At 47.3% G+C, this 26,918-nt stretch overlaps 1 protein-coding gene across 2 annotated transcripts in view; it reads right to left on the bottom strand.

Moving 5' to 3' along the window:
- The window catches only part of NK7.1 (homeobox protein NK7.1), a 235,193-nt gene that overhangs the window by 107,439 nt on the left and 100,836 nt on the right, over window positions 1-26,918 (bottom strand). The window contains exon 2 of one of the 2 annotated variants that reach the window (XM_084590268.1): window positions 24,283-24,393. The exons of the other annotated variant lie outside the window; for it this stretch is intronic. Coding sequence (XP_084446394.1) covers window positions 24,283-24,393 — 111 coding nt within the window. The remainder of the gene's footprint in view (window positions 1-24,282; window positions 24,394-26,918) is intronic. 2 annotated transcript variants of the gene reach the window in all.

The raw sequence follows: 26,918 nt of genomic DNA, 5'->3' as shown, positions 1-26,918 counted from the left end.
TGCGCACAATAGACAAATTTAAGGTGAAAGCCCTTCAAGGCTCATGGTGAAAATCTCGCGTCAGCGAGATTTGTTCGCGAGATGTGTCAATGATAGTCCGCGAGTGACAGATACTGCACCTCTCCTTTCCTGTAGACCAATTATAGAACGCTGGTGAACTTTGATGTGTTACACGGAACGCAATTTATTATAAATGACTAAAAATGCTTAGTAATGACTAAAATAACCTACCAATGACTTTTAATGCCAACTAATGACCGGAAATAAATACTAATGAATTCTAATGACCAATATGTCTAACAACAACTTGTACAAGCTACAGCTGATTACAAATGACTAAAAATGCTTAGCAATGAGTGGTAATGACTAAAATTACTACTTATTACTTGCAATGACCAATATGTCTAACGCTGACTTGCAACGACTACGATTGATTAGAAATGACTAAAATGATTAGCAATAAGTAGTGACGTAATGAATGAAATGACTACTAGCGACACTACTACTAGGCTTTCGCCGTTCACCTCTTACGAGATATCCTAAGAGAACCCTGAACGTTTTTTCTTTTGCTTGTTAGTTTGTTTTGTGGGGTTTAACGTTTCAAAGCGACTCAGGCTATGAGAGACGCCGTAGTGGAGGGCTCCGGAAATTTCGACCACCTGTGATTCTTTAAAGTGCACTGACGTCGCACAGCACACAGACGCCTAGCTTTTCGCCTCCATCGAAAAGCGGCCTCCGAGTCCGGGATTCGATCCCGCACCCTTGGGAACAGTAGTCGAGCGCCGTGCTATTGCGCCACCCCGGCGGGTTTTTGTTTTTTGTTTTGTTTTGCAATGAGTAAATTAGTATTTAAGATATTTTTCTAAATGACTAAATATCGACTTTAGACAATAAACGTGACTTGCAAAGTTGGAGAGCACCTTCAGGCATCCCCATTCCATTTGCGATAAAGAAAGTCCGCGAAATAGTGGCGGACGCATTCGCGTGACACGACCGTGCTGCTCCCAGCCGTGGTTTAAGTGAACGAAATCAGCTACGGACGTGGCTCCTCGGCCCCGTTGCCCCGACAGGCCGATATGACTGGAATGGTTTCTTCGTTCGAGCCAGCCAATCGGCGCAAGTGACGGCGCAAGTTGCAGCGAGCGCGGCGAGCTCACTGCCACCAACGCTAACGCATCAGCAAGCTTCCCCTAGAACTGGGCCGTCGAGTCACAGCCGCAGCTAATGTCGTTCGCTCAAACCAAGATTGAGAGGCACCAGAAACGTGGCGCGCGAATGCACACGGGGTAGTCTGCATTTCGCGGGCTTTCTTTGGTGTGAGATACACGTGAAGCTTTCGTTTACGCGAATAAATTGAATGGTGGTTTCTGCAAGTGCCGGTCAGTTTGCAGATCAAATTATCTGTCTAAAAGCGATATTTCGTAAATTTAGAAAAAAATGCGTTAATTACTAGTTAACTTAATACACAACCAAAAATTGCCTGAGGAGCGCCAGACGGCTGGCTGGCAGCTGTATGCAAAGGGTTGCATGGTTTACCTTAAATGTCTAATATTTAAGAGCGCAAGCTCTTACTTCTCACGTTTGGCCATTTTTGTCGGTTTCTGCGCGGCTCCAAATTTCTCAAAGTCCATAGCAGTGTTCATCATGGAGGTGTGCCACCTCAGCAATGTGTGACGTAGTCGTACCAATGACCTCTGTTCATTTCAACTGTAACGGGGGTATAACTTCCAGCGGCCGTGGCGGAAATTGTAATTGTTAAATTGGTTTAGAGGAAAGGAAAGGCACTTATGTATCTGTCATACTTATCTGTGGACGCCTGAACCGCGCCGTAAGGGAAGGGAAGGAAGTGGGAGTCAAAAGAAGAAAGAGAGAAAGAGGTGCCGCAGTGGAGGGCTCCGGAATAATTTCCACCACCTGGGGATCTTTAACGTGCACTGGCATCACACAGCACACAAACGCCTTTGCGGCGCCACCATCGAAACGCGGCCGCCGCGGCTGGGGTCGTGCCCGGACGCCGGAGCCACCATGGCGGGTATGGCGGGCGAACCAGTAGCAGCAGGAGGACGCTGGTGGTACGAAACGAATCGTCGTTACGTGTTCTCCTTATACCCTAATTCGGAACCTAGGAGTTAAATTCAAACGGGCCTACCATTGAGTGGGGAACCACTTTGGACAACTAATGCTCTTCAATCGAACGCCGATCGATGCTGCGCTCAATTTATATATTAATATAAATATGCCATTACGCTAAAATTGTGACCCTATGAATGGTATAGGGAGACCAGAGCGGTGTCTAACGATTAGTTGGGTTAGTACGCGTAAAACTGCAGTTCTAAATCTACTCTCATTTTGATGAGGGAGCCACACCATCTACCATCGGGGATCCAAAATGGTCAAAATGCCCGTTTGGAGGGAAAAACATACCTGTCGAGCCACTGGTAAAAGCTTACGGACGCTCTTGCATTTAAACGCTTATCGGCTTTGGCTGCATTTTTTAAACCCTTGGCTGAAGTTAGCCTGACACCCTTTGGCCTATACAGCAGCCAAAGCAGCCAGGACAATAATGATTGACAGTAGTGAATAGCAATCAGACTTTTCGCCAGTAATGAAGGATAAGGTCAAGAAAGCTTTAGGAGCTATGAAAAGGGGGAAAGAAGCTGGGCAGGATCAGGTAACTGCATATTTGTTGAAAGACGGGGGGGGGGGGGGGGGGGGGGGGGGATATTTCGCTAGGAAAAATGGCCACCCTGTATACGTAATGTCTGGTGGCATCGACGGTATCGGAGCCATAGAAGAATGCAAACATTATCTTAATTCATAAGATAGGGGACGCGAATGACTAAAAATTACGAACCAGTGAGCTTACCATACATTACGGAAAAGGTACTATTTACTAAAGTAATCGCTAATAAAATGAGGGTAACCTTAGACTTCAATCAACCAAATGATCAAGCAGGTTTTCGGAAAGAAATCGATCATATCCATACTATCAATCAGGTGATCGAAGAATGCTGCTTACAATATAACCAACCCCTATATATCATTCACTGATTACGAAAAACCTCCGCAGTCATGAAGGCATTGCGAAATCAGGGTGTTGATGAGTCATATGTGAAAGTACTGGAAGATATTGTAGCTGCACAGCAACCATAGCTCTGCATAAAGAAAGTAATAAAATTCCCATAAGAAAAGGCGTTCGGCAAGGAGAAACGATCTACTCAGTACTATACAGAGTTTGCTTAGAGAAAGTATTGAGATACTTGGAAGGGGAGAAGTTAAGGATAAGGGTTTATGGAGAATACTTCAGTAATCTGCGATTTGCTGATGGCATTGTCTTGCGAAGTAACCCAGGGGATGAATTGCAAAGAATGACTGATGATCTAGACAAGAAAATCAGAAAGGTGGGCATAAAAATTAATATCCATAATACTAAGGTAATGTTAGACAGCCTAGAAAATGAACAGCAGTTTACAACAGGTAGCGAAGCATTGGAAGTAGTATACGAATATGTATACTTAGGACAGGTAGTAACCGCAGATCCGGACCGTGAAAGGGAAATAACCAGGAGAATAAGATTAGGACTGAGCGCATTTGGCAAGTACTCGCAGATTATGGCTACTAGCATCCCGGTATCTCTCAAGAGGAAAGTGTATAACAGTTGCATCTTACCTGTACTCACCTATGGGGCTGAAACGTGGAGGCTAACGTAAAGAGTCCTACTCAAACTGAGAACAACGCAGAGAGCTTTTTGACGTCAAGAGATAAATAGCGTGCAGAGTGGGTCAAAAAAAAAATAACTCGAGTTAATTATATTCTAGTGGAAATCAAGCATAAGAAATGGGCAGGGCATGTATTGCAAAGAGAGGACAACTTATGGTTGCTAAAGGTAAGAAATTAGATTCCAAACGATGGAAAGCGTAGTAGGGGCAGAAGGTTAGATGGGCATAACCCGGCCGATTATAATGATAATATATTTTGCCACGTCACATTCTGTGGACGCCACTATAATGAGCCAAGTAAGGCTTTCGCATGAACACCACACGCGTTTGTCCGCCGGTTATCACAGAAAGTTCACTCTCACGAGATTTGCGCACAACTACAATGGAAGCAGCCGTATGCGCATAAAGCTACCTCATGTGGTTAGGTCAAATTTTTAAATGTCCTAAATCGCCATCAATCAATTCTCAAAATAAGGGTAAAATTCCTGGCTAGCAACGCCATGCCAGACGAATCCTTTCGGGACAGAATTCTCGATGTTACATTAGAAAACCCTCCTATGTGTGCACACTAAGTACGCATTTATGCAATGCAGTCATTATCGCACTCATTGAAATGCGTCTAAGATCCCCGTTTTTCATTTTGCGTCGCAATGTCTGCGCTGCTGTTATTTTAAATAGGTAACAGGGAAGTATTTGCTAAACACTAGATACCTTGCACATATACCTTTGTACAAGCGTACAAAGAAACATTGCCAAGGTTTAACTCCGCTTGAACCGAATAAGACATGAGAAAGCACTGTTTGGCGTGGATTTTCTTGGTGGTCATCGAGAAACGGGCACAGTGGTGTCATTGGACGTAAAAGTGAATGGGCGGTAGGGGGTATTCCGCAGCCCTCCTTCCTCCGTTCCCACTAGGCCGCGGGTCAAGTGTCCAGCGAGAAGTGTGAAAGATACTGAGCATTTTGTTTCTTATACATTAATTTTGCAATTGACGCAGAGTTTGCAAGGTGCCCGTGTACTGTGCGATGTCAGTGTGTGGTAAAGAACCCCAGGTGGTCGAAATTTCCGGAGGCCTCAGCTGCGGCGTCTCTCATAGTCTGAGTCGCTTTCGGACGTTAAACATTATACACTATAACTAAACTAAATATCTCTAGTTGGTTTGTTTTGTGGGGAAAGAGCGCAGTAACTGCCTCCTTCATCGATGGACACTTACACGGAGCGGACATAGAAATATTCGACGATTTTACTAGGCTCTGACCCTCCGGATAAAAACTCTCGCGCTAAAACATGGCGCTTTGGAAGGTACCGACTCGTACAGTTGCTCTATGAAAACCTTTTAAAGGGCCCAAAGAAAAACTTGGAGAACGCTTAAGCTATGCCGTTAAGGGCGCCAGTTACATGGTTCCGTTCGCGTTCTCAACACACACACGACGACTTGCTTCTCATCGCGCACACGTGTCCACACAACGGAAGAAAACATAACAGGGAAATCGATTAATCTGTCAGTTAATCATTTCAACGAGAAGACGTTCGTGAAAGAAATAAAAGCATGCTGAAACTGCGGTGAAGTTGCGATTGCTGTCGAGCTCTTAATTTATTTAGTAGTGGTGGAAGCGTGAGGACTGAATATCAAATCATAATGTGAGACGGATGTGACTCTGTACGACATGAATGGAAGACTTGCGTGGCAGGCCTTTAACACACACAGCGGGGTAGCCAAACCGAACGCAGAAAGTTGTCGGATTCGCAAAATGAAGCGAAAACTGGTCCTCCCCATAACCGTAACATATACGTTAGAATTAAAAGTTTCAGCTTGTTCCTCTTCGAACTAACGCCTGCGGTCAAGATTCAACAGCATTGTGATGCTGCGTCGATAAGGTACGACACCAAACCTTTTGTCCCACCTTTTGTATACAGTCTTAACCCTACGAGAAATATGTAGCGTGGCCGCGTCTTACCGTGAATTTGGCACGCGAACAAAAGCAGAAGCATTCAAGTTTCTTTTTTCTTTTTTTTTTCTTTTTTTTCACGTGCGTAGGAAATTTCTGTCCTGTGCAAATTAAACGCAAAAGAAAGCTCTCTTCATTGCATCGGTCTAGTAGCGTTGACGGGGCCGTGACTGTGCCGGCAGACTGCAACCGCGTAAACGTGACTCCGAAACACCCACAGCACCACGATTTACTCAAAATCGCATCGAGATCGTTGAAGGTGCACACGAACTAAATCCAACAAATCCCCCCCAAACATTTTTGCTGCGTGTATTTACCGCTTACCATAAGTACGCTGTTCTGGCCGATGCAGGATTGTCGATATATACTCCCGCACAGCAAGGGATTTCTGAGACAATGGGCGCGGCGAAACTGCAGGCTATCATCGAGCAAAAAAAGGTATGCTCCTCCATAACAGACTGGGCCGCTTTTTCTTGCTCATTTAGCGCCGGGCACTCTGCCCTCCCCCTTTGACTTTTGCCTGCGAGGCGCGCTGGGTTTATGACTTGGTTGCAACGCGCTCGTCCGGCCACCGTGGCCGCCGAAACGACCCCGAAGCACCGCACGATTTCGAGCGGTCCCCCTGGCACCGTAAGCGCAACCTAAGCAGGCCGCATTACAGCTTTTGGGGCGGCGCCAGGACACGTCCCTGGTCTTTAGGAGCGTGTGGCAACAGCCGAGAAGGCAACCCCCATTAAGAGCATCTCCTAAACACTTGCGTTTATAGCGCGGAAGAAAGCCGCGTCGCGTGGATGTATTCTCTTTGCGCAGATAAAAAGGAAATGCACACCAGGGGGCTCTCGCCAGTCGTGCTGCAGACGGTGGCGTAAAACTGCGCTGCAGGCGTTTTAAGAAGCGCGGGAAGGAAAAAACTACTTCATTTTTCTCAAGCTCGTGCTACAACACGAGACTACAAAAAAGGATTATGGCCGCTAACTGCACATTGTTTTGGAAACTGCCCGATATGCAGTTGATATGCAGTGATCGGAGAAGGAACTAAACAGGGCCTTGACTTACACAGTCATATTGAATGACATATCATGCAATGCGCCTGAAAAGCTTGCGAACGGCCGTCATGCATCCCGGCACAAATTTTGATAATGTACGAAGATGTACCCAATAAGTGCCGCGACCCACAAACAGACGGGGAGAGAGATAATCAAAGTGAGAAATGTAAGCATTTATAAATAGTCCTTAACGAGCTTCAGTAACTGTACGTGTAGTCTGCAGGGGAATATCAAGAATTCCCCTTGATTCGCGGTTACCTAAGTCATGTATTCAGGCAGTAGCCTGCCTCACCTCGTATCATATTTACGGTCAGCTGCAAGAAGCACCCGAGATGAAGTAACAGCGCCGAGTAGAAAAGAGGGGATGAGCGCGTACTGCAGAGCTAGAGACGCCAGACTTCCTGTTTGAGAGCAGCTAGCCGTCTCTGCCAGCGGTATCACCGTTAGCACATACTTGAGGCGTAACTAAACGCGGAGCATAAGAAAAAGGAAGAGACTGGAAGGAAGGCGAAACAGTGCCAGTGCCGTTGAAGAGGAAGCCAGGGGAGGGCGAGGAGGAGCGGGAATCTACGCCAGGCCAAGTTTCTCAACAAGGGATAAAACGGCGTCGCCAAAAAAAGGGGGCGCATACGACCACGTATCCGTTTTGTTTTTCTCGTCTTTTCTAATTAACTTTGACACTCCTGGTAGTGCGGTGTTCTCGCGGCTCTTATTTAAGCTTCTTTGTGTCAGGGAAGCAATTGCATGCGCCCCGTTTCGCGCTGAGTACCGGGGCCACAAAACTAGCCGCAGCCAAGAGACACCGACAGCGTCGGGCTGCAGAGGTGGCAGGGGTCCAACGCATGCGAGACGTCAGCAAATGGCCGCGACGATGGGCGTGACATTGCCAAAGCTCGGTTCTCAGGATGGAGGGGGGGGGGGGGGGGGGGTAAAAAGCAAGGCGGGTGGCGGTGGGGGGAGGGGCGTTGAGAGAAATGACTCACCCGAATTGCGAGCGCGCCGGAAGGGTCCGCGGACGGACACAACCTCGGCAGCGCAGGCCCTCTTCAAACGCTCGCTTAGTTACTCTCGAATTCCACGCCGGCGCGCTCGTTACTGGTGGCGCAGACAGCAGGCACAGCGGTAACGCCATACCGAGCCATGATGCTGGCCCCCAAACAACGCGTTGGTTACCGTCGGCTGACGCAGGCTTGCGTGCTTTGTGCACTTCTAATGGGAGCAGCACCATGATGAGCGCCTCATTGGGGTTCTTCCTCGTCCTTGCCTTCGCCTGGGGAAAGAAGGCCGCTCCTGAACGACTCGGACGTTCAGTAGATTCAGCGGAGAGTTGCGGGAGCGCGAATTGAAACATTTAAGACGCGCCACTGAGTGCTTGGAATGAAAACGCGCCCTATGTACGTGAGATGGGGAGGCATTTATTTGAAATGGGGCCGTTTGTTTTTCAGTTTGGGCGCCAACAGAACAAAGACATTTTGGCGATGCGATTACTGCACCACTTGCAACTTGAATGCAACGTCATACAGTTATGGTGCGGAGTCCTGTAGTAGGTCCTAAGTGGGAGCACAACTCACCGACCACTTCATCTATTCAACAGCGAAACGCGAAAGGGTTCTACCTTTGTTTTTTTTTTTCTTTTTTTTTTACAGGGCAGGAGTGTGATAACTATACGTATCTTTATTGTTATTATTATTTTTAAAGTTAGAGAATTACAGCGCGTGACTAAGCAGAGTCACCTCATACAAGTTCTGACTCTCGTAGGGAATGTGGTAATACTTATTACTTCCTCCAGCGCATTGAAATGCCACATAATAGGAGAAACACGATAATAAGTTGCACAGTAAGAACACACGCAACAAAGCGCGGCAAAAAGAAACAAAAGCTAACTGCCAACCCTAGTTTCTCCAAAGAGTATCGCTCGCTGTATGCAGCCCCTTGCTCATCGCGTTTCACTGCGAGCTCTGTCTTGTATTTCCAATTATGCACCGTGCGACTCAGCCGGCAGCAACCACGAAGGGAAAAGAGAAAATGAAGAGCGAAATAGAGCCCGACCACAGCGATGCTAAAACAAAGGGAGCAAAAAATAGCCAGAGCGACAGCGCGGGGAGTTCTCCCACTATGCGGTACACGTGTCCGGGATGAGCGGGCTTTTACTCGAAACCCATCCCATTATCGAGCAGCAGCGAGCAAACGGAAGCGAACGTCGAAAGAGCCGACCCACGCGATCGAGTAAAAGGGAGCGCACGACTAAAAATAAACCACTCCCAGTCGGGGCAGCGAGCGCGTTGTCACGCTGGTAGCGCCACGGAGAGTCCATCGACGCATTCACACCTGACAGCTCGCCAGAGTTATCGATGTTTTCTGCGCGCGCGGCCAGCCCTCCGCGCCGCCGGCACCAGCGCCCAAAACAGAAGACGCAACCGCGAGGGCGCGAACAAGGAGGGAAGTTGGGGTTGTGCGCGGAGGATGGCGCCTCTATTTACCGGGCGACCACGACTGCCGCGCGCTGCTGCCCGGCTTGTTTACGAGCGAGGAGCCTTCATTGCCTACTTACGCCGCCCAAAAACTGCCCCGGGGGCGCGAGGAAGAAACGGGCGCTTTTCCATTCATTTTGCTTAGGCCGGACGGGAGCGCGCGCGTGCCGGCGCCGTCGTCACTTTCGAGCGAGAACTGGCGCTGATTACAATGGGAGGTGTTTAGCAAGGCGCTCGCGATACAGGCATAGAGAAAGAGATTATACAAGTCCGACGACAGCGCCACGCGGCGGCGAAGGCGCAACCCAAAGCCGTTGGCTAAACAGAGTCAGTTGATCATCGTCGCGATAACTTGGCGACCGATGGACGCTCTGAGAAAACGAAACGAGCGAACAAAAAAAAAAGCCCACGAGAGGACATAGATTGGGAAGAAATTGCCTGCTACCGGTCTTCTCGTCTCTCCGCTCGCGACGGCTGCGATGCGGGCCAGATTGGCTGACGCCGCCCGATAACATGTGTCTGCGCGATGATAGGCTGACTCGTATAAAACAGGATGTAACGACGCCAATGTGCCAATCTGATCGCGGCGTCAACGGCGGCGGCATCACCCTACGCTCGGGTCCGTTTTGTTTGTGCACGGCTCACGGAACTGAGAGTGTGCGGAACCGCCTTTCGGCAGCTGGGGGGCTGAGCGTCGCAGCTTTTGGCCGCATCGCCGTACATCGCCCGTGTAAGCCCCCCTATCTCCGCGTTTTTAAAAGGGATGCTCTCCTGTGGCTTGGAATGTGTGGAGGTCTTAAAGCGACTGCCGCCAGTCAGGTGGAAAAGTCGCTTGTTTGACTTCCGAAGAGGTATTATCATTACTGGCTACAAGGGATCATTACTTACCCAAAGGCCTATATGAGGATAGTTTGTTCAGAAGCTGAGTTCTCTTCTGGTTGACAAACAAAAACCGAAGCGCGGAGGATCAGAGTTTATCAACGTCTTGGAAAAGTTTCGAATACTTTATGACGCAGCTTTCGACCCGTAGCACTGATCTTTTGGCATTACTTCTTGTTAACCTTGTCATCTTGTGAATATGCTTACAGACAGATTTTTCAGAATCGCGAAACGCCGCGTAAATAGCTTACGCACCACAATTAGCTGCTTACGCCTTGTGATTGACACAGACGCTCACTGCGGTTCTGGATCACAGCACAGAGGTCGTAAAGTGCGTTCGACGTATAGCACTTAAGCGCATTACACCATATGAAAGGGTGCTTTTTTTTTTTCTTTTTTTTTTTGAGCGCTAAGGATATTTTTCGCCTAGATTTTTTTTTTATTGCTTAGAGATTTTCTTTTTCTTTCTTACAGGTATGATTTAAGATACGTAGATGTGGTCTGTGTAGTTGGATTGCATAGCAAAGTGGACGTTACGTGCCCTGAAAGAACTCAGTAATTGCAATGGGACGATAAAATATTCAAAATTACTAATCAATTTTTATTTTTACCTCTGAGAACAAGGTTAATAGATTTACGAAATTGAAAGCCGTCAAACGGAAGACCAGTTTTTAAATTTTCTTAATCCTCGATGTGGTTGTAAATATCGAACTAAGTAAGTCATTTGTAAGCACTTTGAATTGGCCTTCTTGCGTTGCACGTTTCTCAACTGGTGTCGTTGCGCCATATTACCGTCGCCGAAATCATGCTAAGTGCTTCTAGTAACAGAGTAATAATTACTCCTTAGCAGCCACCCAAGCGCAGCCACGCGGCTACAATATAAGCCTATAACAAATTTCTTAGTTCAAGAAAAATTCGTCCAGGTCCGGGGTACGAACCCAGAACCCCTGCCTTTCCGGTGCAGTCACTCTACCAACTTAGATAACCACGAAGGTTAGCAGACCAGGTGGCAGGGCGAGAGCGAATTGATCAGTAACTCGAAGTGGGAAAGGTGCCGATCCAAACTTTAGGGGACGAAATCCCCAAGATGGAGTAGATTTATAATAAGGGAGCCATTTCTCACTATCATCTGCTGCCACGCCATAAATTATACAACTACAGCCTGTTTTGTGCAGCATTAGAAGTGCGGGCGACACGACTGCAAAAATGTACAACGTAGGGAAGCTAACTCAACGTCCTTTCAAATGCTTACACATACGGCATTAGATATTTCGAACCATACTACCAAGCAAGAAAATTTCCACCTAGAATCGCTTTAGAATTTTCACGGCCCTCAATTTCTCAACATAATGTCCCACTCTAGAATCATATTCAAACAGCGCGAAAAAGACAAAGGCGGAGCAAGCACAGCAACGCGAGATTCATTACGCACACGTGAATTTATACACTCGTGTTTTTGTGCTTGTTTCGTCTTCGTCTATTTCGCGTTGTTTGAATATGGATAACAAAAATCAACGTGCCCAGCTGTCTGATCTTCTAGAATCACAAATTTAAAAATTCTACAGGGCACTTTGGACCACTAAAGTGCGATGAGGCGAAAGCCATTATAGCGCAGTGGAACGTAGCCCTCCACTACGGCCCCTCTACCTCCCTCTCTTCTTTCACTCCAACCTTCCTCCATCCCCTTACGGCGTGGTACATGTGTCCGCGGAGAATAGACCTCTCCTCGGGTACGTCACACGATGCGAGTGACGTCACGGTGGTGACGTTTCCGGTTTGCGCCGCAGACGCCGATGGGCAAAACAGTCACCTGAATGCATGCGATCGCATAGAGATTCGCTGCGCGAGCAACAAAACTCTTCATTGCGGGCATTGGGACCTTTGCCTCGACCCTGAATCATAATGCCTACGAGCTGCTGTGCAGTGGGATGCACTAATCGCGCCAAGAAAAGCTCTGTTATACGCTTTTTTCGTTTCCCACGGGACGAAAATCTCCTGAAAGTGTGTGTGCACGCACTACGCCGAGATAAATGGAAGCCAACACCTACAGACCGGATCTGCGGAACTTGCCCATGCTGAATTGTTTTAGAGTTCAGCTAGTTTATCATTCACTGGACTTATTACACTATCTGGTGATTTACATAAAACTGTTTGACTTCAGGTTGTTTTGTATCCATAGAATGAGGGGCTTTGAGAAGGCAAGCCGTAACTCATTCTTTAACTTCTTCATTAACATTTTCCTCATGTTTCCTCAAAAAGGGTGCTCAACTCAACCTCTGTTGGGCTCATATATATGCAGCTCATCTCAATGGCAAGTAACAACTAGTAACGTATGTTGTCAGAGAGTTTAAGCTAAAACTGAGGTAATGAAGATCAAGTAGTCAGAGGGATTAAAAAAATGTTATGTACACTTTCCCGGAACTTGTTGTTCAACTCACAAAGCTGTGAAGTACGTAGTAGACCGAGTGAGTCCAGATGAAACGAGCACTTGCACTTTGAAAAGTAAATAAGCCACATGCGTGCAAGCTTCTCCTAACCTACTACTGTTAAATGTGAAGCATTACAAGAGCGCACACACTATGAAACTTGTAGATTACCAATCGAGCTATTACAGCATTTAAAGCGCCAGAACCTCTAGAAAACGTTCAGCGTGCACAGGGACGGTAGAGGGTAATAAACATTTTAATTGTAGCAAACTGGTAGCATATGTACGACTTCAAGAGTAAAGGCTAGACTTGCAAGCGTAAAGGCTAGATAGGCAGGGTCTGAAGTGCTCAGGTGGCATATGGGTTGTGAGGCACGTCGCATAGCATGGATCCGGAGCATTTTGGCTACCTAAGGCCTGACACTGCACGACACAAGAGCACACTTTCAACTTTGGCCCCATCGATAAGTGGCCGCCGCTGCAACGGCGGCCGGGATCAAACCAGCGACGTCGAAAACCGTATAACACGATCAAAACATGCGAGATCCTATGCTCTGCGTATCGCAGGCTGATTTCATGCGTTAATGATATATTCTGGCGGGACGATTTGCGTGTAATGCACTTCCAATCTGCCGCATGCATTCATATTCCTGCCTATCAAAGTAACCTGCTAAAACGCTATTGCTCGACGTCACACCGAACACAGCTTACCCGGCCATGCATGTGCAGTGGGCTGCCTGTACGGTTCCTTCCTCATGCAAAAGCAAGTTTCATATAGTTCGCCGGTAGTCCTCTACGACGGCACCGCTTTAGCTTTTAAAAAGCAGGACTTTAAGCTAGCGTCGGCAATGAAAACTTGGCGCATGCCCTTCCGCTGCAAGAACGTAAGCCTTCAACGAGCGATATGACTTCAATCTATCCGTGGTGTAGCTACGGCCGGGCGTCTGAACAAGGTACACGCATATGTCACTAAAACGAACATTTGGCCACAATTTGGGGTCATTTTTCCAGTCCTTCAAAACAAAGGGGTCGGGGTATTGGTCCCCGAAAACTACTAACTTTTCAACATACCGCCGGCGAGCGATTTCAGGCAATAACATCGCGTACTCGGACAGCTCCATCGGTTTGAAACACACAGGAACGCATTGCAGGCTAGTCGAGACAAGGAATGGGCCTTGGTTGAGACCACGGTGTAAGAAATAATCGAGACACAAGCGCGAGCCGCTGCATTCAGTACGGCGGCGGCCGAGAAAAACGACCGATTTTGCCCATCGTCGCTGCATCGGAGAGCGCTGCAGTCGCCGCACGTGCGTTCCGTGACGTCACGTTGTTTACTCGAGGGAGAGGTCTATTGTGACAGACACTGCACTGCGCCTTTTACATCCTGTAAATAAATTTGAAACGCCGCTGATGCCTGCTCTACTAACGCCTCCGAGACATCTAGGTATGCTTCCGTTTGCTGTGTACTATATGAATGAATCGCGTGGTGACGTCATGACCCGTCGTGATGGTACATATATCGCGCGCCCCTTGTCGAACACAACTAGCATTTCATTGAAAGCATCAAAGTTCACCGGCATTCTATAATTCGTTTACAGGAAAGGAAAGGCGCAGTATCTGTCACTCCCGGAATCCCGCTATTATCCTCGCGGTAGACAAGGGAAATTATGAAGAGCGGGGCGTAGAGCAGTGGTGAAGTGCTCGGCTGGGGATTCAAGAGATGGAGGTTCGATTCAATTTATTTTTAGTTCTCGAAAGCGTGACACCCTCTGGCGACAACCTTTGCCGACAGCTCCTGCTGACAACGATGAGAGCTTAAAGGCTTTCGTCTGAAAGGGTTTCTTATTTATTCCAGATATAATTAATCGTCTAGATGCTGAATACGTACATTATAATGTACGCCTTGCTGTACAATTTGTCTTAACAAATATCAATGACGTATCTGTTGCACATTTTAAAATGAAAATCTGTAAACGTTAAAATAAACAATTTCGCATAGTGAAACCGAATTAATACCTAAAAAGGCGGCTCGGTGAAGAATAACTTGTCAGTGCAGGAAACAAACACTCAAAAGGGTGGCTTTTTGGGCTTGTTGGTGCGTGAACATAGCGAGACTGTAGCGCAAAGCAGACAGGACACACGAGAAGAACGAACAACACGAGCGCTAACTTCCAACAATCTTTATTTCAGACATGCAGCACATTTATACGCCAAAGATAGGAAATCACTTGTGCTGACAGTATCACCGCCGGAGAAAAGAGAGTTCTTTATCGCATAAACTAATAGACGGAGTGCTAACACAAGTCTCTCCGCAAGCATTTATCTTCTCAGCTTCAATTATCATTCGCGTGGTCATGTCAAAATTTCTTGCTAGCACAACTGTTTGTTCCAAGTACGGTTTGCAAGTTTTCGATTCACAAGAAAGAATATGATCAACAAGAGTACTACCCTTCCCACTCTTGACGTTACGTGCGTGTTCCATTAATCGCTGATTTAGGCACCGTCCTGTCTGTCCGATGTAGTGGCCACAGCATGATAAAGGTATCTTGTACACAACACCTTCAATGCACCTGACGTAAGGCTTCAGATGACGAGTCGTGCAAGCTCGTGCTCCGTTACTGTTTGATTTGCCAATCTTGCACAAGGAAGAAAGTTTTTTTGGAGCTGAAAATACGACAGTTGTGTTTGCCCTACGTCCAATTCTCTTTAGATTATGTGAAATTCTGTGCATATACGGCATAACAACAAAGCGTTTTCTTCCATCGGACAACGGAGGTTGTTGACACTGACACAAACAAACACTATCGCGCTTAAACCAGAAAATAGCCTGCACTTGTTCTTGGGCGCTTTTTGCAGTTAATTATTGCTGACTGTAAACAAGCAGGATTAATTCAAGTCACGAGAACGCATATACGTATAGACCTAACCTCTTACTATTTACCATCATTGCGTCAAATGCTACCCGTGCTAATGGCGCCCTTAAATATGGGACAATTATTACGCTGAAAGAATGATTTGGAAGAATGATTCGCACTACTCACGCCGCTGAAGTGCAAGTGCGGCGCATGGCGAAAGAGCCTTAAAAAAATAAAATAAAAAATAAAAAAAAAACATTTGAACCTTTGATCTCTCTATGCGGTCCAGGTATCCGTCCACCAACTTTAACACTGCTGCCATGCTTTTCCTTGTCATGAAAACACCTGTAATGCAGTCGTGCACGCACTCTCAAGGGGAGGGGGGGAATGCCGGGACTCTCTGTCTCGCGCTAGAACCATACGAGTCGGGTATAAAGCTTGACCACCGCTGACGTGCAATACAGCTGCTCTGAATTTTCCGCATGACGAAATCCAGTTCGCGATTGTCAAATGTGCAGGTACTGACCTGCGGGTGCTTACGGGCAGGAGGTTTCTGGGCTGCGTTGCCAGAATTACTCTCCTCCCCCCCCCCCCCCCCCCCCCCCCCGGGATGTTTCCCAGCATATGCTGCGTCACAAGGATATGCAGGTCGAGATGATTATCGTTAGGTAAACTGAGCGCCGAGCTCTGTATCCACGGCTCGCCTCGTTTACAAAATTGTAATGATAAAACAGCAAGTGTCTCTAAGTTTAACCGGGGTAAAAACGTTCTTGAATGAACTCGCTTCGAGGGTGGACCAGTCAAGATAACAGACAAAGCCGAATCGCTACGGAACCAAGTTTAATGAATATATTTGCTAATTAACTCGTATAGTTTCAGTTTACCCCTTCGTGGGTTGTGTAAATTCTCGGGAACGCTCGTTTCGAAGTCGGAGTAGCATTACTTCTTCACCACAGGGAACGCAAAACTCTAGATGATTCGTGCGTTGGAGCGAGGGTCAGGGGTGTGTTTTCTTAAAACCGACCCCTGCAGCAATATTTGAGAACACGAACCATACGAGAGAAGGGATAACTCGGTGGGAAGCCTCGCTCTTGAGAGCCGAGTATAGCCCGCGCGCAGCTGTTGATGGTCAGGCGAAGAAAGCACGTCGATGGGCGCGCACTTGGCTCAAGAGGGGCGCCTAAAACGGCCCCCATACCACCTCAGCCAACGCCAGCGGTGCAGCGAAGGCGCGCGTCGAAGTCGGGATAAGCGTTGACGTTATTTTTGAATGACTGACGGTCGCGCCTTTGCATTCACGCCTCCAGTTGGAGCGGCCACGAAAATAGGTGGTTAATAAACAAGCGCTTCCGGAGAGGCGCCTCGCGCGAGCCGCTCTTTTCTCGCAGAAGCGGAAATGGAGGCGCCGCATCGTTTACGGCTGCCGCCTTGCCCCTCCGAGGCGCCATAAATTTCCAGTTATTGAGGCCTCGCCCCTCTTCCCAGCGACCGATGGGGGCAAACTGCGTGTCATCAAGTGCCGCGAGTGTATGTATATACGATACGCTCGTGTAAGGGGGAGAGCGCTTCGGGATGAAGTAGCTAGTGCAACGGTCGATCCATCGGGGAGACTTGGAGTGGTCGCGACATGGAGGTGAGTCGTTGGCAAAGCGTGCGAGGGTCCTTTTCAGTTCCACCAGCCGGTGGCCGATCACGGAAGGCTTGTTCGACGTGTCGTTCAGCTTAGTTTTTCGGCATCACCATTTCGACTTTTCCGCGTTAAAATTGACCAGAAATTCTTTCTAGCAAATTTTCGCTTGAACAATAAAAAAAAAAGAAAAAAAAAAACGCGAAAGAGAAAAGATTTTCTGAGATCACTGCAAAATCTGCACTGGAGAAATGCGTAAGCCTAAGTGTTGCTGTGCTGTCCGCGAGATGTGTCAGCGGTATTCTGCGAGTGGCAGATACTGGGCCTTTCCTTTCCTGTAAACAACTTAATTGTCTCTAATCACCTAATCAACGCACACCAACCATTTGGTCCCTTTCCCATCTTTCCTTGATACTCTATTCGATGGTAGCGTTTTTTTTTCGATATGCCAACTAGTTCCTCTTCCGCAAGTGACAGATACTGAGTCTTTCCTGTAAACCACTTAACTGCCTCTATTTAATTTTCGATGGAGGCGAAACGAAGAGGCGTCCGTGTGCTGTGCGATGTTAGTGCAAGATCCTCAGGTGGTCGAAATTACTACAGAGCCCTCCACTACGGCTCCTTTTTCTCTCTTTCCACTTTCACTCCCACCTTCCTCCCTTCCTTTACGGCGCACTTCAGGTGTCCGAAGAACAAGTGTGACAGATATTGGGCCTTCCCTTTTCTGTGAACCATTTGTTAGTGTTACTGGCTCTAATTAGGTTGGTTGGTTGGTGGGGTTTAACATTCCAAAGCGACTCAGGCTATGAGAGACGCCGTAGTGGAGGGCTCCGGAAATTTCTACCACCTGGGGTTCTTTAACGTGCACTGACATCGTACAGCACACGGGCGTCTTGCTTTTCGCCTCCATCGAAAAGCTGACGCCGAGGCCGGGATTCGATCCCGCGTCCTTGGGAACAGTAGTCGAGCGCCGTAACCACTGCGCCACCCCGGTGGGGCAGGCTCTAATTAAATACCTAATTAAAGCACATCAACCATTTAGTCTCTTGCACATCGTTTCTTGACGCTATATCCTATAGTACCGTTCTTTTTCCGACATAGACCAGATTTTTTTTGCCGCACCCGTGCGCGGCCATTTTCTGCCGATTGGCGCGCCGCCGCGCGGGCGCTTCCTTTGGACTGCGGGGCCGCGCCTGCCCGACGTAGCCATGTTTAGGTAGCGTTCGGGTGCTGGAGAATATTGCCAAAAATGTTTTCAGCGCACGATTGTGTTGGAGCAAGTTTATTCGCATTCTCGTAGAGTTAAAACGACTCGTTATCAGTTGTATTTAGTTTGACGTTCACGTTAACTGTGTTGGTGCTAAGCACTCAGCCGCGCTATAATGCTGCCGTTTCGGTGCCTTACTGACGAGGAAAACGTTTGTGAACAATTGCATACATTACTCTTGCGTATACGACTCGCACATATTTCCACTTCCAATGAGCTCTTCTTCCTTCCTGCCAGCCATTTCGATCCTCACCAATTAGGCTGTGCTGTCGCTTGCGTGGTGTGTGCCAGACACATCAACAAATTATCGTGGTGTGCTCATCTGAGTCGACAAGCTAACAGCAGGCAAGTTTCGTTGCGCTGTATTTATGAACACCACCACATTAAGATTGTTTCGTTTTATCCATGGAAAATATAGCGCCTTTCAAACCGTAATGCCCGCATGTCAAGCATGATACTTTTTTTTTTTTTGAAATCCTGCACGTACATTGTCGTACATGTCAAATGAAGAAACAGCAGCAAAGAAATGCTAGCTGGAGCATGACAACTCAGTTTTCATGTGGTATATGGAGTTTAGCGTCCAAAAGTGGCATCGGCTATGAGGTACGCAGTAGTGAAGTGCCGCCGAAAGTTTAACGAATACCTGGGGATCTCTAACGTGCGCTGACATCGCACCCTACACAAGCGCCATTGAAGAGCGGCCATAGCTTCCGTGATCGAACCCATGTATTCGGGCTCAGCAGTCAAGAGCACTAACTACAGAGCCACCGCTGGAGGGCACAACACCGTTTCTCTATTTCTTTTAACTTTTGAACAAATATTAACACAAAATATTAACACAGTAGCGGCTGAATACGAGTACGTTCCATTTCGGTGTGTGTGAAAGAGAAACCTTTCGGGCCAGGTCAGAACATGTAATGAAATCGTGTTTGTTGCATCTCAGGCAGATACTAACAGCAAAACGCTGCTACGCTCAACCGTTTTGCACGCCGACTTCTCTCTGAAGTAAGGACATAACAATTTGGACTGCTTGTAGTTGGAGTGCAGACAGCGCAAAAAAGAAAAAAAGAAAAACAAAGACGGGACGTAGTTCCCAGTCTTATTATATATACATATATATATATATATTTTTTTTTTTTTTTTTGCGCTGTCTGCACTCATGGGTTACCAACTCGCCCAAGCGTCTGTTATAGTTGGACTTACACTCCCGTTAGGGGACGGCAAACGAAAGCCGGAGACGAACCACTGGGGACCAAAAACACGTTTTGCCTCAGCAACCTTCAGCGCGAAGCTCGCCGATCCGGTTACACGTACCATGGAGTCCCGTCCAAAAATCTACACTCTGATGCGCAAAATGAAAAAGTAAAAAGCAAAACTTGTGCATTTATTGCATGTGAAAGGCATTCCCAGAAGAAAAAAAAAAGAAAAAGAAACGCCCCCACTGCGCATTTACGGCGATTTACAGTTAAAGAGAGAACAGTGCGCTTCAAAATGCTGTAGTACTCTCTGAAACAGGGACAAATGTGAATAGCGAGGAACAGCACACACCTACACGCACAAGTTGTGTAGCACGTTAACGACAGAATTGAAGAACGATCGCTCACGAACACATATTCAACGTGAGGCGCCCGCGCTACCCGCAGTCCCCTGGTCAGGCTCGCCCGGCAGATGGCGCCTGGTGTCGAGAATAGGAGAATAGATTTCTTTGATAACTCAAGAGGCAATGCCCTACTTTTTGAAGCTAGATCAGGGTGCCTTAGAACACGCAGCTACAAAAATTTAATAAATAGAATGATGGTTTAGTTAACCAATCTAAATCAATAATTAAGATATAGGGAGAAAAATGAGCACGATAGCTACTGCTACCACTCCGTTTCAAAGGGGACGCTCCTATATTCCATCCATCCGTCCAGGAGCGCACTAGCAGCCTGCGTGTGAGGGTAAAAAAGTCTATGCTAACTAGTTCCTCTTTTACAGCGTCGACAAAGTCATGCCCAGGCGAAATCCGCCTACGTAGCCATACAATGCTCACGCATTAAAAAAAAAAAAAAAAAAAAAAAAAGGAATGGGCTCATTACTGTTGTTGCCCACACGCAACACAACGCTGGCCGCATGTTTACAGCCGCGTGCCATAATATTTAGGAACGATACACCCCACGAAAAGAAAGCACTTATAAGCAAAACACATTAATAATGAAAGGAAGAAGCAAAGTGGCAAACGCAGCATATTTATGTGAAAAGACTTCAATTTACGAACAAATTAATCGTGGCTGTGAACAGATGACATGGTATCGGGATGTTCATAGCGGCTGTACTTTGAAGTTGAAGCTGTGATCGAGGTGAGGAAATGCGCGAAGAGCAGCTTGATATTGCCGGCAGAGAACGCTGACAGGGCACGATGATACCTGTGGAAGCATGGTAATACAGAAAGAAATTTTCCTTTTTCCGCACACAATAAACGAGCAACTTTTTGTTTCGCTAACGGTAGATGTTCGCGAAACGTTTCTCATGAAGAACCAAGCAGCGTTCTTTTTGAAGTTTTCCTCATTTGTCGACCAACTAAACCCGATCGAGGTCCCTTTTTAGCGTGATAAATTACGTTTAATAAAACTGAGCGACCTGAATGCCTTCCCATTACCTGCGTCAATATGAAGCTGCCACGTTAAATATTATGAGTGAACCCTGAGCATTTAAAGGTGTTGACAGCTTCAATAGGCACGCTGTTTATTGCATTAGACATCAGTGGTAAATCTCAGCGAATCTGTTTTAGCGTATTTTCCGTCTGGTTAGTTCGCACAGTTAATTCAATAGGTTTGGCTACAGAGAGACTGAACTGGAAGCCTAGTTATCTCTTAGTAATAACACAATAGTCTACAAGTAACCTTAAAGCGTTTACTAAGGCGTTTGCTAATGTCGGTATTATATATTAAGAAATGAACAGGCCTAAGCAGTGTGCTCTGTGGCACCAATGAGCTTGACGGAAACATTTTGGTACCCCGATTTCCGCACTAAAATGCCAGTTTACTAGACTACCGCATTAATACCGAGTGCGGCGCATGTCGAGCTTTTGAGATTCCACTTTTTAAGGTCAGGTCCAAATGTGGGTTGCAATATGTTGTGACTTTTCCTGTCGTCTGCGGCGCTTCAAAAATGCTTCCTCGTTCAGTGACTGGCAGTGCAATTTTCCTTCCTTTCAAAATATAGCATGTACATACAATCAAATGAATGACTTGCTGCGCCATCCACGCAACTGAAATAAAGGCGTGCTGGCTGAAGCGGAAAGAGTAAGCAATAACTGGATGTCTCCTTGCTCTCTACTCTTTTATCGCCGAGCAGACCGATCTGCTTATGGCTAATAGAGCGCAAAAGAAAGGTTGTACTAGACACGGAAAAAAAAGAAGAGAGCCCCTTATTTCCCCATCAAACGCGGTCGTGGCAAGGGACACAACGATATGAAGACAAGCCTGACTGCTCACTCGAAAGGTGTGAAACGACCCGTCGTGCTTTTCATCCCCCTCCCCGCCCTTCCGCCGGCTCTTTCTTCTTCCCCGGGGCACCCAAGACATGGTCTCAGAGGCGCGCATTCCTGGCGCATTTCCCGGCGAACAGAGCGCCCCCGCCGCCTTTCTCTGCACCATCGCGCTCCCTTTCCGGGCGAGGCGATCGAGCGTGCGGCCCCTATTTCAGCCACTAATGCTCCGCTCGCCAGCAGCGAGTGCCAGCAGAGCGCGAGGAGGAGCGTTCAATCCATCGTCGGGATTCTCCGATGCGGCCTCGCGGGCGTCCATCTGGAGACAAGAGCGATCCTTGTTTGGCTGCCGGCCGCGGGCAGCGCGCGCGCGCTCATTGCCGCTTGCTATACGGTCCCCCGGCCGCCGCGGGGAGACGTGGCTGTTAAATGAGTGACGCCGCGAGAGGGAGCCATTGATGGCGCTGTCTACCGTCCACGTAATGCGGGGATATCGGCTATGCGGCAGAGGGGGCCACCGCCCACCTTCGAGAGACCGGCACGATCGGGCGGGACAAATTCGTGCCCTGGACGCGTGAGCGCTTTCCTTCCCGCTGCGGCGGCCAGTTCCGGCAGCTGGATGACGCATGGTGGCCAATCCTTCTTTATTTTTCCCCTCCGGTTCCTCTCGATGCACAGACGCACGCACGCGCTATATGGGGCCAGAGCCAGTGGCTCTCGGTCGCACCCTGGGGCAGAGGTGGGTCCCATAAATCGGGCTGCCGTCGCGGGAGCAGCATTGCCGGGTTCCGCTTTCCTTCGCAGCCCACTGGAGCAGCCCAGTAAGCCACTGGGACCGACGACACCACTCCAGTTCATTCTTCCAGCGTGTGTGTGTTGTGGAAAGATATGGTTCAACGCTCAACCTGTAACGGCCGTGGCTTCGACACCGCAGCTTCCGCAAACTCCGTTCCTAATATAGAGGCATTGATGACTACTTCAGAGCGTGACTTTACCTGGACAGCCTTCATCTAATGTGGCTTTTGCCCATCTTGAGTGCGCGCCTATGCTAACACACTGGCGGACGCACTAGAAGTCGAATTCAGTTTCACATTCTTTGCAGCCGAACCTTAATGAACTATGTGGGTGTGAACGATGGCAGACTAAAAATTAATGTCGCTAAACAAAATTAGGTTTACCACTGTAAGCAGCGTGACTATTCAAACTGTTAAATATTCTGGGTTTCCTTTATAAAGTAACATAGGTTCGTGCCTATCTGTACCTGAAATTACCAGCTCTGAACATTGTTTCCTGGTGAATAGCAATAGCAAGTATGAAGGTTTTAATGCTGTAGCATTTCGAAATTGTGTACCCTTAAATTGTAATTTGTGAAATGAGTCTCTTCTGGCGTTCTTCTTACTGCCCGTTAAAGGCTTAACTAAATCATTGTCTGCTTTATTCTCACCGCTTTTCAGGGTTATTATTCAGCTTGCTACCGTTAGGGTACAAAGTTTCACGTGATGTTTGTCTTGTGCCTTTTTTCGTAATCCTTGATGCTTAGTCCTCCCTGGAATTAAGACAAACCACAAGTTAGGATGATGCCACACATAAGGTGAAGTTAGTTCATCGGCCCGGTAGGAAAATGTCGAAACATAATAAATGCCCGATTATTTGCGCAACTAGATGGTTCCCGAATCGAGCAACGCTTGCAGGCGATGGGGAAAATTCGGACATGCAGAAATGGGTACCACTGAAGGAGCTGACAGAGCCTGCATCTTGGGATCGGATTTTATAGTTCCTGGGCAAAGCCTGAATTTCCCAGACACTCACACTGCTGTCTGCGTCGCGTATAAACATAGATGGTGCATACGGACCTTCTAGCGAGCTCAAATTGCGCTGGCACGGTTCATTGACACTCTACAGCGCCCAGTTGGCCCAGTCGTGCACCTGTGCTTGCTGCAGTACTCATTAGAAGTGCCGTATTTCGCTGCCTGCTCTCTGCCCTGCTCCTGAAAGGTGAGGAAACTTTCTTCGTCATCGGATCTTGTCAGTCAGTGACGTGTAGTTAGTGGCCAGGAGCTTTGGGCCCGCTGCTGGCGCTCGACGTTCTGAACTGTCTCCAGGGTTCGTTGGAGATTCTGTCCGGCGCTGCTTTCCTCTGCCAACTTTGCCGGGGAGAGGAACTTGCGGGGAAAGGTCGTCCTCCTGACGGCTGATTATATGGGAGTTCAATTACACCTAGCCGCCGGAGCGCGGTCTTTTTTCGGGTTTAAACCCGACGTTTGCAGCCTCGTCAACACGTCGCCGCACAACCTTTGGCTCTAGCACCGATAGTAGGCGCTTTCCTTGTGTGATCGGCTTTACCCAGATGCATCGGCTACTAGGCTGCCCGCTCTCCCAGCTTCGTTTGCCATTGCGGTCGGCGCGCGCCTCGACAGCCCGGCCGTGATACTCCTTTAGGCGCTGTCATCGTAGCCGGTTTGAACGATGCTTCAGGCTCCTTCGTCCAAGCCACTCAGACTTCGCACAGTGCACCGGAAGATGAGCCGGACGCCGCTACAACAGATCTGATTCGGCCTTCCATACCCAGACTCACCTTGAGCTCCGTCCATCGCTCCGAGCCCCCCGACGACTCGCAGTCCGGAAGGGCCACGCTGCGGTAGGCCGGCACGTCCGAGAGCCCAATGCGATGGCAGATTGCAGGCAGCTGAACGGAGAAAAGGCCTTGTGAGGAGCCGCACGGGATGGTTGTTTCAGAGTGACGATTCGGTGCACAAGCACTGACACGCGAGCCCTGCTGCTCTATTTTCCTCGCTGATGTTTTTAATTCGGTGCCGAAAGAGAAAAAAAAAAAGCGTGCGGTGGAGAGGGGGGAGGCAGCTGAAATCCACTTTTTATTTAAGGCCATTTTAACTATCTGGGCTGTTTGAAGATGAATAGCGTAAAAAATGGCTCAGCAAGAAACACGATTATGAAAACTCTCAAGGAACGTTTGGATGAGGATGCAGTGTTACGTGCCTGCATGTACGCGCGCCGATCGCCCGTTAGCCGGGCCTCGATGCTCTCAAAATTATTTATTATTATTATTATTATTATTATTATTATTATTATTATTATTATTATTATTATTATTATTATTATTATTATTATTATTATTCATTACTTGAAAACTAGGCATGATTCATACTTCGTCCTTCTACATTTCGGTTGATGAGGCATCATACGCTTGTTGAGCCCTCCATGTGGCCGACGGGCTGCATTTTCAAGGATTTTCGTAGAACGCTCCACTATAATATGTTGCATATCTCCGAGCTGGTCCTAAAGTGGAGTGACCTCTAATCTGGGCATCATCGATCAAAACACCTGAGGTCTTCGGACTAAGGGAAGCAAATGTTTTTTTTTTTTTTTTTTTTTTTTTTTTCGAGCGTTTTGGCCTCTTGTTATCCTGCTGATACTTACTGAAACCTGACTGTCAAGTGATATTCCTTCCAGTGATTTCTTTCCCAATAATTATTCTGTTTTTCGAAGTGACCACCCTGAAACAGGAATTAAATAAAAAGGAGAGGCAATGCTCATTGCTATTGACAGTTCTCTGCAGTGTGTTCGCGAAGTTCTGACCTGGAAATCATCGATGAATCTATCTCGCTTGAGCTTACTTTATATCAATATGACAAATTTTTGTTGGCAGCTAACTGCATTCATCCTAATCTGCCTCCTCCTGCATATTCCTGCATACTTCGTTTTGTCGAACATGTCACGTCTCGTAGCGAGCAGAAAATACTCATTTTCGGGGATTTTGACACTTCTGATATTAAATGGGACACCTTTACTTATTCTGACAACAATCATTATATAGTAAGCAAGTGCAATAAATACGTTGCTAGATTTTTTTACCTTTCAACTCTTTGCAGCAACGCAATCCAATCGAAGACTGTTGGGATAATATCGTTGATATTTGTTTATCTAATTTTGAAAGTGTTTGAGTCTCGATCTCTGACTTATCACTTACTCGCGGTGACAAACTTCATCCCCCACTTATAGTTACTTCAGTTTCTGCGCTACCTTTTACTAATTAAAGTCCTGCGAGGAATTCGCCCCTTTTCGCGTATGCACGTGGGAACTATGTGGGTCTTACTGTTTCTTCTCTTCTGTCGACAGGTCCCTTTTAACCGAAGTCAGTGATGGCGATGAACAAGTCAGTCGCTTCACTGAAATAGTTCTTAAGGGTATGACATGCCGTTGAGTACTCCTACTCGTAGCAAGTTTCCTTTCTGGTTTTCCGGAGAACTAATAACTGCGCTAAAACTTAAGAAGCGAGCTAACCACAAAGTGAAACGCAATGGGCTTGATACACGGACAGATGAGTTTCGCCGCTTGAGCTATTTTTGCAAACGCTTGTATAAGCAGGATCATGACTGCTATCATGAGTATTTGGAGCAGAATGCCTCGGATCACCCTAGTGAGTTCTGACGATACGTTGGCAAGCGTTCCAGTAAATCTGATTCGCGTATTGAATTAGTTGACTCTTGCGGGTCTGAAATTCGGGATGTTGCTACATCTTTGTCTAACGCTTTTCCTCTGTATACAAATCTCCACATTGCGAACCCGTATGTCTTCTAAATGGTGCGCCTAGTTCCGTTCTGTTTGATGAGAGGTTGATAAGTACGAATCTTAAGCGCCTGAGACCATCTTTGTCCCCTGGACTTGATAGCATTCCAGCCTCCATAATAAACGCCTTCGGTAGTATCTTCGTACCAGTTTTAACCGCAATATTTCATAATTGTTTGAAAAATTCTGCTTTTCCTCACGTGTGGAAAATGGCATACGTTTTCCCTGTCTCCGAACCGGGAAACAAATTTGACGTTTCCAATTATCGTCCCATTTGTCTTCTGTGTGCAACCTCTAAGCTTTTTTAATGAGCCTTGTACAAAGTACTTTCCTTCCATCTTAACCATGTCATCACACCCAGTCAGCATGGCTTCATATCGGGTCGTTCAACTACAACTAACCTAGTTGCGTTTATGACGTATACCTCTGTTGCTGTCCTTTAGAGAGGTCAGGTTGACGCTGGGGTGTGTATACTGCGATTTGAGCAAAGCTTCCGGCTTTGTCACTCACTCATTACTTCTCGAAAAGCTTCTGCTCTCTGGAATCGAAGTCTCAATCGCAGGCCTCTTACGTAGCTATCTCCTTTTGTCAGCATCAATGGACAGACCTCCTTTGTTCACTCTA

The sequence above is a fragment of the Amblyomma maculatum genome, chromosome 1 (assembly GCF_055883805.1).
Source record: "Amblyomma maculatum isolate TAMU_Amacu chromosome 1, ASM5588380v1, whole genome shotgun sequence".
NCBI classification, from domain to species: domain Eukaryota; kingdom Metazoa; phylum Arthropoda; class Arachnida; order Ixodida; family Ixodidae; genus Amblyomma; species Amblyomma maculatum.
The sequence above is the reverse complement of the archived record's forward strand: the minus strand, read 5'-3'. Positions and strand labels throughout refer to the sequence as shown.